The 15,747-nt window shown below is 36.9% G+C and overlaps 1 protein-coding gene across 1 annotated transcript in view; it reads left to right on the forward strand.

Annotated features, from left to right (window-relative positions):
- Positions 1-15,747, forward strand: part of LOC124777314 (sushi, von Willebrand factor type A, EGF and pentraxin domain-containing protein 1) — a 154,213-nt gene that overhangs the window by 117,353 nt on the left and 21,113 nt on the right. Inside the window, exons 50-55 of the mRNA XM_047252670.1 lie at positions 1,908-2,120; positions 4,238-4,393; positions 4,497-4,617; positions 5,009-5,074; positions 7,115-7,305; positions 9,530-9,703. Coding sequence (XP_047108626.1) covers positions 1,908-2,120; positions 4,238-4,393; positions 4,497-4,617; positions 5,009-5,074; positions 7,115-7,305; positions 9,530-9,703 — 921 coding nt within the window. The remainder of the gene's footprint in view (positions 1-1,907; positions 2,121-4,237; positions 4,394-4,496; positions 4,618-5,008; positions 5,075-7,114; positions 7,306-9,529; positions 9,704-15,747) is intronic.

The raw sequence follows: 15,747 nt of genomic DNA on the forward strand, positions 1-15,747 counted from the left end.
TGTAAAAAATTTGTGTCGATATTTTACAACAATGACTTATTTAACCGACAGTTCAGTTGTATTCACACCTGCTGTCTTTAGAATTAGAATTAATACATTCTTCTTGAAGCTTAATGGTATTTCACCTGTATTGTATATCTTGCACAATTTTGTCATTGCTGGCTCTCCAATCTACTCCAGGGCACTTGTTTCCACACAGGTCTTTAAACGGTGCTCTGTCAAATTCTTCTTTCGGCATAGTATCTTTGATCTCATCACCACCTATTGCCCCTTCTCTTTCTATAATATTACTGTCAAGTTTGTTTCCCTTATGTAGTTCCTCTATATATTCCTTCCATCCTTCAGCTTTCTCTTCTTTGCTTAGTACTGGCTTGCCATCTGAACTCTTGATATTCATACAGCTGCTTCTTTTTTCTGCAAAGATAGCTTTAATTTTCCTGTAAGTGGCAGCTAGCTTTCCACTAGTTGTGCATGCTTCTATTGCCTTACATTGGTCCTCTAGCAATTTTGCATTTTCTGTCAATCTTATATTCTCTCTCACCAGTTTCATTTTTATGTTTTCTCCACTTGTCGGTTAAATTCAGTATCTTCTGCATTACCCAGGGTTTTCTATTTGGCCTTGTCTTTTTTACCTATGTGATCCTCTTCTGCCTGCCCAATTTCATCTCTGAAAGCTATCCATTCATCTTCTGTTGTATTTCTTCCCCCATTTCTGTCAGCTGTTGCCTAGTGCTCCCTCTGAAACTCTCAGCGATCTCTATTTCCTTCGGTTTATCCAACTCCCATTTCCTTAATTTTCTGTCATTCTGCAGTATTTTCTGTTTTGGTCTGCAGTTCATAACTGACAAATTATGGTCTGAATCCACATCTGCTCTTGGAAATGTCTCACAGTTTAAAATCTGGTTTCAAAATCTCTGTCTTACTGTTATATAACCAGTCTTAAACCTTCCAGTGTCCCCAGGTCTCTTCCATGTACACAGCTTTCTTACATGGTTCTTAAACCATGTTGGCAGTGCTTAAATTATGCTCTGTGCAAAATTCTACCAGGTGGCTTCCTCTTTCATTCCTGACCCACAGTAATGGCAGTGATTTCATCATGCTTTCAATTGTTCACAGTACTAGCACAGCATGACCATGTTGGCTAGTGTCGCAAGGACAGAACAGTTAGTAATCCAGACGTTTGCCACTGCAACTACTGAAAAGGATGCTGTCCCTCTTCAGGAACACCGGATTAGTCAGAACCCAGAACAGAAACCCCTCCATTAAGGTTGTACATATGGTACGATCTCTATATGGTTATGGCACATAAGCCCCCCACTTCAGTGAGATTCATGGTTCATGGATGGATTCTGATTTTAGTATATGCTAAATTTATTATTGCAATTTCAGTGTGTGAGATAAAATGGTTTGTGCAATACTTCATTTTAAAGCAGCATGGGCTCTTTGGAGGTATTTACTGATAAACATATCATTAGGCACTTCTTGTAAACAATATGATTTTCTTTTTACAGTACTTTGTTAACTCCATTTACAAAAGCCTTTGTTTTTAACATATCACAAAGCATTTGAGCTACATAAAACAACTCAATTGGCACAAAATCTCTGGCTCAGAAACTGCATACATATTGATGGATTCCAAATATGACAAATCCACACTGTTGTAAAACCAGTTTCATCCTGAGTGGGAAAGTCTATTTTTAGTTCTGATCTTTCAGTCTCATTTGTGAACTGTAGATTGTGGTGAATAAGGGGGGAAGTGAAATGCCTATTTCTTTCACAATTTTGTATTAACTATGAAGATAGTTTCAGACTGTATAATTATATTTCATTTCTATCTATTAAACTTTCCACATATGAAAAAATCTCATTGTGTTAATTCTCAGCACATTGTTCTTTCTTCTTTGCAGCTGACTTCTGCCCTGAACTTCCTGACCCTGTTGGTGGCACACAATTGTGCAAAGACTGGGGAACTGGAGGACAGTTCAAAGTTTGTGAGATTTCGTGCAACAATGGTCTACAGTTTTCACAGGAAATACCAAAGTTCTACACATGTGGAGCTGAAGGTTTTTGGAGACCAACCACTAATCCAGCACTGCCAATGGTCTACCCAGCTTGCTCAAGTATGTATCACAATCAGTAATATGGGGGCTAAAATGTTGATAATTTAAGGTCTAAAACTTTAGTTTTTAAGTTGCAGCCATTAAGTCAATAGTGTGGTTCACATTATTATAAGGAGTAAGGCACCATTAGACAGAAGTCTGAAATAAGAATTGGTTGTTACAAGTCTAAAATTTCATTCCTGGCATGGTGCAATACCTTAGAATGCACATTGTCTTTTCCAATATTTATAAAGAATTTCATTTCTAGCTCATAACACTGTCCAGATAAGTGTTTCAGATGAAAGTGATGTTTAAATTTGTTCCTAAGTGGAATGTATGTCACCACACTTCAGATACATGTTGGATTCCTTATGGTAATGGCGAACCTGAGTTGCAATTCATGACACAGTTCGTGGAAAAAAAATTACTTTATCAGTATGATAATTTAAAAATGAAGTTCACCAAGATTTCGGTTCCTTATACTCAACCATGGTTCTTGACAGCCAACTGTCATACATATAGTGAAATGTCAGAACATCAAAGATGATACAACGAATAGGACCAGTCCAAGTTTTCACTATGTTGACAGTAATTACTGGATAAATCCATATGCCATCATTATAGTAATAAATTTTATCCATGCAGCATTGACTGCATCATGCTCTCTCTCACTATCTCTCTATTTGGCGAAAAACTTGTGTGATTTCCCTACTTAATTTGTGATTGATCTTGTTTTCTCCTCTGTTCTGTGTTTTGAAGGAACATTTGATTTTGAGTAATAACATCTGCATGACCTTTTGTTTCTACTTGTGCTTGTATGTTTCTTGATAAGCAATACTCTTATTTTATCTGTGCTTAATTGGTAGTTTCTCTTTGGCAGTCATTTATTTATACAAGGATTTTTCCCCCTTAAACACAGATGTTACTGAATGATATGAGCTGTATTCATCAAGAACTGTTTAATCTTCTCCTTCATTGGTACACCTATCTTTTACAAATATATTTTGTGCTGTATTGCTTTCTATTATTGTGTAATTCTCCCTCATTATGATTTTTCAGATACTTTTGTAAAAGCTTCACAGCATTACACACATTCTTAGCAAACATCCAAGGAATTTACTCAAGTTATTGTATGTCAAGTCATTTGTATGTCTTTCATGTTCTTTGTAGGCTTCATTTTTTACCACTATGTTTGCATTTTACCTTTGCGAAGAGCATATTGTACTTTTTACTTCTGCGTATATGTGTATCTAATGAAGGAAGCACTCAGCATAAAATTTTCGAATATTTTTAGTGTGTCATTGTCTGCTTAGAGTTGAAAGTATAAAGAACTTCTTTTTTGAAAGAACTACAGTTCTGTGAAGCTGTAGATGACAGAGATCGCTTTGAGAATAATTTAATTATCTGGCACAATCACAATTATTTCTAACAAAATTACCAATTTTGGGCATCCTCAGATCATAAAATACGGGCCATAGTTCAGTCCACCACTGCAGAAACTGATGCCTGCCGAGACCAGTTATTTTGTTAGGAATAGATGTGATTATACCACATAGTTGAATTAATCTATTGAGGATGTACAAGAGAATGAGTTCATGTGAATCATGCCATCATGATATCAATGTTTATATTATTGCAAGTCATAATTCACCAGCTTCTCAAGAACTAATCTTTAGTCTTTCACCTCTTATGTGAAGTGTGAGTTGTTGAGCATTACCTGACAGATAAAAACTTGCACTGGACTGGGTCTCGAACCTTTTGCAGGTAATGATCTACTGATTGACATGTCCAGGTGTGATTCACAAACCAGCAAGAGATACAAAGTAAGCTCATGTAAAGTTTGAAAAAAAAAAAAAAAGAAAAGGTACCAACAGAACTGAAGATAGGAAAGTAGGTTATGAGTCATACCTGGATAGTTAAGTCAGTAGAGCATTGCCTGTAAGAGATAAGAGTCTTGAACTGGCACAAAGCACAAAGTTAAAGCCTGCCAGCAAGTTTCAAGTAACATTTGTGTGTAAATGTTGTGCAAATGGGGAGGCAGGGAGGTGGAGGTGTTGTGTGAGTGGATTCTTTGCATGCTTCTGTAAGTACTTGTTGGTTCTGATCACTCTGTAAGCTTTTTTAAAACTTGTTAATAGCTTCAAAACCAGCGCAACGTGTCTTCAAAATAAAAATGCAGTTCCCTAGTTCTGTACTGTGTAATTCTGCTGGACAAGGAGTCCTGAGACAGAAGGTTCGCAGTGCGGTGAATTCTCTCAACAGAGACTGGAACTTCTGCTCGTATTCTGTGGAAGGTAAGTCCCTTGCAGTTATGTCACTCACGTATTGTTTTATTTTCTATAATTTGTGTAAGAATTGATAAGACAGGTATATTCAAAGCAACATAATTTTTTTCAGGAACAAGGGAGTGCAAAGACCTAAATATTGATGTGAAATGCGACCACCGTTCCCGGCCAGCAAGGGATGTTAATGATGGCAGTGGCTCATATGTCCTGGGTGCTGAGGTTCCAGTTGAGCCGTGAGTATAGTTATTGTCCTGTTTTCCTTGCAGTAATTTCTTAGTCTGGAGTACTTCATGGCGCATCTGTAAATGAAATCACAATCTTTTGTTGCTGTTTTTTATACTCTTCATAAAGTTGACTCTTTCTGTAGCTTGTAATTCAGTTGTTGTTTTACTGGATTGTGTCTGTTTTTCCCATGAACAGTATTATTTCAGTTGCACATAATAGCTGCCAAAGGAAATGTTTCTTTAGTAGTTTTAGAACACCATCCTCTTTCATTTAAAGTAGAAAAGCATGGTATGTTTGTTTATGAATGCTGTACTTTAGTCACAGTAGCTGACTTAGTTAAAGTGTTTTGTTATCTCCATGATTGAATCACACATCTATAGTGCATGTTGTTTCCCTCAGACTGGGCAGGCAGTCTCGCCAGGCCAGCGACACTTACAACATCGAGATATCCTTCCCAGCTATCAAGTAAGCACAAGTATTGCATGCTTGTAGTTCAAGTAAATTTATTTTATTTCTTCTATACAAAATATTGACCTTCTATGTACCTTACATGAACAAGAATATGAACTTTTATGCACGCCAATATATTAATAGCAAGTTTATAGAGATTCTGTCAGTCACAACAGCTTTATGATAAGAATTATGCCTGTAAGATGAAGAGAAAATAGATAATTTAGGAGTAAAGGAGAGCACTCACCAAATAGTAGAAGCACTAATTTATCGACAGGCACACAAAACATAAGGAAACTCACTAGCTTTCGAAAAATCTTTTAATGAGTTGGGGGTGGGAGCACACCTTTGCAGCTACAGTGTGCTGGCTGAACCCACAGATTTTGTGTGACTGTCAATGACGCAATGCTTCTGCTATTTGGTGAGTAGTCTCCTTTACTCCTAAATTATTTACGTTATACTAGATTAAGAGAAAATCTATTTCTTCTATTCCACATTTCTACTACTTTTCCGCTTGATGGATCATAAGAATGACAGAAAAAATTAGGACAGAAAATAATATAGAAGCTCCAAAAATTTGTCAATAAATTGAAACTGTTGATCATTGGGTGTGTGGAAGTGAGGCTCATTCATCAAGTGTTTGGTAGTTTTAGTATTTGGATGACAAGTGATAGCAGTGAAAGTATTTTCAGGACCTACAACTATAACATTAATAAATTCCTTTCTGGTTGTACTGTTTATTTGTTGTAATGTTTTGTGGAGAGAGTGTAATTGTTGCATTCTGTGAGACAAAAGTGATCTAAAGATGTAAATGATTAATACTGAAACTTCATGTATAGAAATTTAATGCTCATTTCAAATCACTTTGCCATGAAAGCATACTCTAAAATGTCATCTTATGAACACATGCGTCAACAGCTTTGCTGCAGTGGTAACACCGGTTCCCATCATACGACCAAAGTGCCGTCAGGCTGGGCTAGCACTAGGATAGGTGATCATCCAGCCTGCCAGCACTGTTGGCAAGCAGGGTGCACTCAGCCCTTGTGAGGCAAACTGAGGAGCTACTTGATCAAGAAGTAGTGGCTCCAGTCTCGAAAAACTGACATACAGCCGGGAAAGCGGTATGCTGATCACATGCCCCTCCATATCCACACCCAGTGACGCCTGTGGGCTTATGACACGGTGGCTGGTCAGTACCCTTGGGGGCTTCATGGCCTGTTGGGGCGGAGTTTTGTTTTTTTATGAGCACATGCACACATGGCCACTCTGCTGCTTTCACATGCACAGAATTTTGAGTGTCAGGGTATAATAAAGTATCTTGTTCTCTCAAAATGAGAACTATGACAGTAATAATAGAAACACTCAGCATTCAAATTAATTTATTAATGCAAGGTCGTCTTTGATAGACAAAGGACAGACAAAAATTAAGCTTGCCAGATGTTGGCATTATGGACATACAATTAAGAGAAATATCCAATTATACTGTAGGAAAGGTAAAGTGTTATTAGCAACAAGTAGCATTAGATGAGATTCAGTATGGCAATAAGAGCCATACAATGCTGCCTTTTTATAATAAAGATTAATGTTCTAAATTCACAGTAACACAAAAATTATTTTGCCGTATAGTCCTGAACTTTAGTGTATTCAGTTTCAAATAGCTTTAACATCATCCTCAAATCAAATGCAGACCTTTTTTTAAGGATAGTGTTACCAAAAAAAAAAAATACCAGTCAGAGCTTACTGAATTCAGGGTATATAATTTAATGAAAGGGAGCAATAAATAATAATGTTGAGATCTCCGACACTATTATGATCACCTTAATTACATTTGTAGCAAATGTTGTAAATCGAGTTGATATAAAGGTACCTCATTTTTCAAAATTGTGTGAGTAAATACACATTTCCATTACTTCTGTCAAAGTGAGACTTAACGGAGGAACAAACGGTGTTTTATTTTTCTTTAATAATAAAAAACCTTAAAGAAGTGAAACTTGTAATATGAAGGGAATAATACTTTAAAGTTAATACTTATGTCGTTATATGTTTCATCTCCAGCGACCCTGTCATTAACTCTAACACAAATGAGAGGTCATCTGTCCAGCGATTATTGGAGAAACTCATACTGGAGGAAGACCAGTTTGATGTCCGTGACATTTTACCAAACACAGTTCCAGATCCAGCATCACTGCAGCTGCAATCAGACTATGCTTGTCCACCAGGACAGGTGGTAATGGCCCCAGATTGTGGTGAGTGTCTATTTAGTTTTCATGTGTCAGCATATACTTTTGTTGCTGCAGTTGCTACTTTTGTCTAATGAGCATAAGCTTCAGTGTTAGTTATAATATAAGACTGCACATGGCAATAAATCACTGTTAACAGCTGATGAAATTAAAATCTACTCATGGTGAATTGTTTACTGTCTGAAACTGCTGTATATTTCAGATGCTGATAGAGACAATGCACTTTCTGACAGTGGTCCAATTTCTTCTGGGCGGGCTGGATTTCATTTAATTATGGTGTGTTGTGAAGTTTGTAGATGCAGCCTTAGGGGTGGTGGCAGGAAATATTGAGAACACCCTGTAGATGTTATGTAGGTAATTCCAACCAAACTTAGTGCACATCTACATACAGTAGTGCCCCTACGTGAGAAGTGGTACTGGGAAGGGGATAATATGTAAAAATAAGTGTTGTTATGGAATATCTGAAGGACTCTTAATCAGGTTTGATACACATACAACTTACTATCTGATAAAAAGATACTGCAGGGTAAGATACTTGCACAACCACTAAAAGGTAAGTATAATCATGGACAACTGACATTAGCGCCAAATGTATAGTCCTTAGCTCACTAGTCTGACTGGTAACATTCCTGATGATATTAAGTTCAAATTTAGTTGAACAGAATGAGTAAAACTTAAACATACAAGAAATCTTGCATTTACGAACTGAGAATTCATACATCCTACTTTTCACACCAGCATTCATAGCATTCATAAAAGAAGGTTGGACTGGTTCAAAGACACAGGAAATGTGGGGAGGGGGTGGGGATCGGGGTGTGTGTTCACAAGTAAAGAGGCATTTGTGGGTAATCCACTAATAATAAAATTATATCCAGACATTCTCGCAACTTTTTCTCTACCTCACATTACACATGAGAAATCAAGTATATTTGGATGGATAACTAGAAAGTTGTGTAGACTGCCAAGGAAATAAAAGCAACAGCTGACTACATTGGAGGTGTAAGAAAACTGATGCCCAAAAAGAGACGCAGTAGGAAGGAAAGAGGTAGTTTTATGCCCGAGATACATGCAGGCAAAATCAAAAGTGACGTGGAGCTCTGTGAAAACTTCAGAAAGTCCACAGAGTGGAGTTACAGAAATACTCAATACTTTCACACTCCACCATGTTATTGTTGTTAGATGTTTCTGATAAAATATTTCCAAATGCTCATCCAGAACATTATGTGACCTAATCAAGTGAAAATCTGAAATTATTTCAGAAATGCAATGTGCTAAGTAAGCATTTAATTATTACCATTCATTATGGGGGCACTTTCCTTGGAGAGTGATAAATGAGCATAAGATAAAATAATCATTGATAGTAACCAGCAATAGTGCTGTGGTGTGTTGCTATGAAAATTAGCCACAAATTCCAGAGAAGTCATTGTCAATAAATTACTACCAGTCAATCAACAAATGGTTATTAACAGCGATAATGTATTTCTTTTTCATAAGAAATTTTGCTGTGAGTACTGAATCTGGAGAGAATGTGCAAAGAAATTGTCTCTAGCACTAACATTCTTTTGTATACTATAACTGTTCTTCTAGAATATCATTGTTTGTAGTAATGTAATTGGATGGATAAAAAAAATCTACTCACCAAATGGCGGCACATAAAAAAAGAAGAGATTTTACTTATGCAAGCTTTTCGGTCCAGTGGTTACTTCTTCGGACAGAAGGGTTGAAGGGAAAGGGAGAAGTGTGTGCAGGAAAAGGACTTTAGAGGTTTAGGAAAAGGGGTACAGTTCAGAAAAGTCACCCAGAACCCCAGGTCAGGAGGGACTTACCAGATGGGATGAGAAGGAAAGAGTCTTCTGAGTCTTTCCTTCTCATCCCATCTGGTAAGTCTTTCCTGACTGGGGTTCTGGGTGACTTTTTCAAACTGTATCCCTTTTCTGAAACCTCTCCAGTCCTTTTCCTTCACCCCTCTTCCTACCCCTTCAACCCTTCTGCAAGAAGAAGGAGCCACCAGTTCCAAAATCTTGTAGATGTTAAACCTTTTTTTTTATGTATGTGTTCTCCTGCCGCCGCTTGGTAAGTAGATTTTTTTGTGTACCCACTTACATCATATGATCAAAAATTGATTATTTTCGTTGTTATAGTATGTAATAAAAATTTATTTGCTTGCAACAATTTCTTTTTGTGATGTTTTCCTTGATATCTATTAAAATAATGTGGCAATCTGTTCCAGTACCCTGTGCTGTTGGAACATACTTTGTGAAGGAAACTCGTACATGCTTGCCCTGTCCTGTCGGCACATATCAGAGTGAAGCAGGACAGTTACAATGCACACCTTGCCCAACAATTGCTGGTCGCCAAGGTGTCACAGTAGGTCCAGGTGCTCGCAGTGCTTCTGATTGCAAAGGTAAATAGCATTCTAAAAATCTGTAGTATAATATTTATGTCATTTTATAATTTTTTGTTTATGACTTGTATTGAAACTACACTTCCATTTACAGTGTCGTAATATCTAAGAAGTTAAAGTGACTCCGGTGATATAATTTAATTACAAAAAATATTGTGAGTACGTTAGGTTCAAATTAAATTAATAAAGATAATGTGGAATATATAAACTGAAGATATTTGCAGCAACATGTAGGTCAAAGGCTTGTGCCTAAAACAATTATGAAGCAAATTATATTGCAAAGCAAATCCAAAATATAGTACAGAAATAATGACACACAGTTGCAGCCTCCTATTGTTCAGATGATGACTTGCACTGTAATTATCAGTGGTATAATTAATTCTACATCATCAATTCAAAATGACCCACTTCCTATTCTTCATCTCTCAAAATTGTGAAGTATTTTCCTGAGACTACTGACAGATTATATATCCATATTTCTCTAAAAATGGAACTCTGTTTGCAATTGGGCTACTGACACTCTTTATCATCGATTCACGTTCTTGAGCACAGTCCATGGTGGAAATAGATTTACTTCTTGTTTTTATCTTTTTCTACTCCCCCTCTTTCTATCTGTCTCCTCTTTCAAGTATAGTGAGTAATGCAATATTTTCTATAATGCATGCTGGACACGTCAGTTGTGCAAGCTTACTGGAGCACAGTAAAACAGTTGACCATAAAATAGGCCATACACAGTACTTTATTTAAAATGTGGAACATAAAACAAAAGCTATAAACCATATTTCAGAAATTGCAAGAGCCTTCCCTTATCAGTTTGAAATAGAATATGAGTCTGAAATGCCTAGGGACAAATTTTAGACATCAAATACTTAAGTTTTTCATAGGGATGTAAGATTAAAATAGCTACAGGTGAGTGTGCACAGTTCACAATGATGTGTAGGGAAGGATAAGTCAGTCAAAGTAACTGATAAAATAAGGTTGCCAACAGTTAGAAGATCTGTTATATTCCATTCTACTGCTTTGTTTGTGCTCTCCACCTGATACATCACTTTGTCTCTAATATCAGTATTGTTAGTAATCTTCGTCTGCTGTTGCTACATGGATATACAGGGTGATTCAAAAGTTTATGCACAAATTTAAAGAGCTGATAGAAGAGCCAAAACACAGCAACTTTAGAATAGGAACTTATGATTTGGGAATAATCCTGAGCCAGTGAGAGCTTTGGGATGACAGGAACAACAAAGACAATCAGTGCGCATTATAATCTTCTTTTCCTTCACATCACTAGTTGATTTTCACTGACTTCGTATTAAAATCTTTTAATAAGCTTTGAGAGGAGTAAGATTTACAATAAACTTTTTACTTATCTTCTTTTCTCATCGTTGGCTCCAGTTCTTCATGTCTAGTGGTTGATTCTTAATACTTAAATTTTTGACATTGTAGGTTCCAAATGGCATGATAATGCTAAAGTAAGCCTGCTTCATAATTTGTGTTTCTGCAATTTTTATTATATCCCTTTTTTTATATCTCACTGTCTTTACAAATTCCACTTCAAAATCAAAAATTACATTGTTATTGCCAAAATTAAAAACATGACCAATCACATCAGAGGCATGCCCACTACTAACTCATTCTGCAGTACTAACAATACTCCAAAGAGTTTACAAACTTTTTTAAAAAATGACTTTCTATTAATATATACCCTTTTTTTATAACTGAATCTAGAAGTAACCATAATAAATATCATTTGATTGTGCAATTAATAATAGGAATTTTAAGTGTGCCAGACATTTTGTAGTTTCAAATGTTTCTAAAATAAGAGTAATTTTAACTGTACATTGTAACAAAGAAAATAAAGTAATTTCATCTTATACATTTTAGTCTGAAATATAATACATCATGTACAAAATCATATTAAATTCATTTAGTTAAACAGCTGAGACAATATTAAGCTGTTTAAAAGGTAGAAAGTATTTTGGTATCAATAACTTCTGTTGAAGAAAAGTAATGCTAGGGGAGGGTGGCCTTTTACAACATCCACCTTAATTTAACAAAGTTAATGTACTGTTCACTCAACAATGTTTTACATTACAGACAGTGTTCGAAATGGTGGCCACCAAATTCAGTTCAGGCATAACACCCTTATAGAAAATTCTGGAGTTCTCTACCAAGTCACCAGTCGTCACCTGAACCTCATCAGGCGCACAAGTACCCTGACAACAAGTGTTTCTTGATTGAGAACTGAGATCACATACATAAGGCTTTTGATATACCCCCACCAAAAAATAAATAAATAAGTAAATAACAAAATCAAGAGGCGTTGAACCTCTACATTTCAGTGTAGCTCTTGCAGCCAGTGTCCTCCATTATTTGTTGGATGTATTCCATTCACTTTCTTCCTCACAGTTTTTACACTCTGTAGCTCCCTCTGGTACATGGAAGTTATTCCCTGATATCTTAACATATTTCCTATAATCTTGTCCCTTCTTCTTCTCTGTGTTTTCATAATATGTTCTTTTCTTCGCCCCTCCAGCAGAGAATCTCATTCCTTATTTTATGAGTCCATTTAATTTTCAACATTCTTCTACAGCATCACATCTCAAATGCTTCTAATTTCTTCTGTTCCAGTACTCCCACAGTCCGTGATTCACTTCCATACAATGCTGTGCTCCAAACGTACATTCTCAGAAATTCCTTCCTTAAATTAAGACCTATTTTTGAAGCTGATAGGCTTCTTTTGGCCAGGGATGACCTGTTTGCTTGTGCTTGTCTGCTTTTTATGTCCTCCTCGCTTCATCCGTCATGGGTTATTTTACTTCTGAGCTAGCAGAATTCATTAACTTCGTGATCACCACTTTTGATGTTAAACTTCTCCCTATTCTCATTTCTGCTACTTCTCATTATTTTCATCTTTCTTCAGTTTATTCTCAATCCATATCCTGTGCTCATGACTCTTCATTCCATTAACAGATTATGTAATTGTTCTTCATCTTCACTGAGGATATCAGGGTCATCAACAAATCTTATCATTGATATCCTGCCACACTGAATTTTAATTCCACTCTTGAACCTTTCCATCATTCCCGCCTTTGCTTCTTCTATGTATAAGCAGTAACAGTAGGGGGAAAAGACTACATCCCTATCTTACACCCTTTTTAATAAGGGAACTTTGTTCTGGGTCTTCCAATCTTATTGTCCGCTCTTGGTTATTGTGTGTATTGTATATTAACAATAGTTCCCTGTAGCTTACTCCTATTTTATTCAGAATTTCTACCACCTCGCACCATCTGACATCCTATGGACACATCTTGATTTGTCTTCAGTCTTTCTTCCATTATCAAGTGCAATTTCAGGACTGCCCTCTGGTGCCTGTACCTTTTCTAAAGCTAAACTCATCATCTAAAAGATCCCCAATTTTTTTCCATTCTTATGTATATTAGTCTTGTCACCATGAGCTGCTAAGGTGATTGTGTGATAGTTCTCACACTTATCACCTCAGCTATCTTCATAATTGTGTGGATGAAAGTCTGATAGTACATTTCCTTTCTCATAGATTCTACGCACCAAGTTGAATAGTCATTTAGTTGCCAGTTCCCGCAGTGATTTTAGAAATTCTGATGCAATGTTATCTATCCCTTATATCTTATTTTGATCTGAAGTTGTCACATCTCTTTTAAATTCTGGCTCTAGTACTGGATCCCCTATCTCTTACATACCAACTCCAATTTCTTCTTCTGTCGTTTGATCAGACAATTTCAGACTCTTTCCACCTATGTGCTCTCTCCTTTGCCTTTAACAGTGGGATTCCCATTTCACTCTTAATGTTGCCACACTTGCTTTTCAAATTCACTGAAAGTGACTGTTCTGTATGCAGAATCAGTCCTTCTGACAATAATTTCTTTTTCGATTTATTCATATTTTTCCTGTGGATATTTCACCTTGGCTTCCCTGCATTTTTATTTATTTCAGTCCTATGGGATTTATATTTCTGTAGTCCTGTCTTTCCCTGAACATTTTCACACTTCCTTCTTTCATCAGTTTCTCCCGTTACCAAAGTGTTCTTCACAGTTATCTTCCTTGTACCAATGTTTATTGGCCATCTTAGAGATGTCCACTACTTTTCAATTGAACTGCCTACTGTGATATTTCTTACTGGAGTATCCACTTCCTTAGTGAACGTCAAATGTGTTTCAGCATTCCTCAGTACATCAGTATCCCACTTCCTTCCACACTCATTCTTCCATGCAATTCTTCTAAACTTCAATTTACTCTTTATCATTACTTAATTGTGATCCAAATCTATATCTCCCTGGTATGCCTTACAAACCAATATAACAATGAAAATAATCAATTTTTGACAATATAATGGAACTGGATGGATAAAAAATCTACTCACCAAGCAGCAGCAGGAACACACACATAAAGAAAGAGATTGTATTTATGCAAGCTTTCGAAGCCAGTGGCTCCTTCTTCCAGCAGAAGAGTTGAAGGGGAAGGAAGAGGGGTGAAGGAAAAGGACTGGAGAGGTTTAGGAAAAGGGGTACAGTTCAGAAAAATTACCCAGAACCCCAGGTCAGGGGAGACTTACCAGACAGGATGAGAAGAAAAGACTCTCTTTCTCATCCCGTACAGTAAGTCTCCTGTGGTACTGGCTGACTTTTCTGAATTGTACCCCTTTACCTAAACCTCTCTAGTCCTTCTCCTTTCCCTCCAATTCTTCTGCCAGAAGACAGAGCCACTAGCGCTAACTTGCATAAGTAAAACCTCTTTTCCTATATGTGTGTTCTGCCATCACTTGGTGAATAGATACTTTTATCCATTCAATTACATTATATTACAAACCAATATCTTACTTTGGAATCTCTGTGGACGATTATGTAACTGTGCTGGAATCTTGCGTTGTCTCTGGGTCTTTTCCAACCATACCTCCTCCACTTGTGATTCTTAAGCAAAGTATTCATTGTTACTAACTGAAATTTGTTGCAGAACTCAATTAGTCTTTCTCCTCTCATGCCTACTACCAGGCCTATTTTCTCTCATAACTGTTTCTTCTCCTACAACTGCATCCCAATCCCCCATGACTATTAGATTATCATCTCCCTTTACATACTGACTTACCCATTAAATATCCTCATATACTTTCTCTATCCCTTTGTCTTCTGCTTGTAACATCAACACGTATACCTGAACTACCATTCTGACAATACAGTGTAACTGGGTAGATAAAAGATATGCTCACCAAGTGGTGGCAGCACAACACACAGTATTTGGATAGATAAAAAATATACTCAGCAGGACAGAACTACTGTTCTGAGTGTTTGCTGTCAAACTTATGAGAATTTCCCAATCCCAGGACTGTTCACAGTTACTCAGTTTCTGCTCTTCCTTCATATTCACAAGGAATCCTACTCCTGTTATTCCATTTTAAGTTGCTGTTCGTATTACCCTATATTCTTCTGAACAGAATTCCTTTTCTTCTTTCCATTTGATGTCACTGACACCCACTAAATCTATACTTAGCCTTTGCATTTCCATTTCCAGATTGTCTAGCTTCCCTGCCACATCCTGACTTCTGACTCACAGACTGTTACCCTTTCACTGGTTATCCTATCTTTTTCTCATGGCCATCTCCCCCTAGGCAGTCCCATCCCGAAGATCCGAATGGGGGACCAGTCTGGAATGTTTTTCCAGTGGAGTGAATAATGGCTCTTTCCAGTTACAAGCCACACGTCCTGTGGATACACATTTAATGCAATGGTTTCCATTGCCTTCTTCCTCCTTCTGCTGTTTATCCTTCTAGAGGCAGTTTCCCATGCAAGGGCAAGAGAGTGCTCTTAATCTCATCCACTCCTCAGCCCTCTTTGACAAGACCATTGTCAGAATGAGGGTGACTTCTAATGCCAAAAATTCTCAGCTGCCATTGCTGATGATTTTTTACAAAATTTAATCAGTGGCTGGGTTCAAACCCAGGACTCCGAATGTTTTTATTACTAGTCAAAGACCCTAGACCACCTGACTGGCTTAGGATTACTTATAATACCATA

Source organism: Schistocerca piceifrons, chromosome 2 (genome assembly GCF_021461385.2).
Source record: "Schistocerca piceifrons isolate TAMUIC-IGC-003096 chromosome 2, iqSchPice1.1, whole genome shotgun sequence".
Taxonomy (NCBI): Eukaryota; Metazoa; Arthropoda; class Insecta; order Orthoptera; family Acrididae; genus Schistocerca; species Schistocerca piceifrons.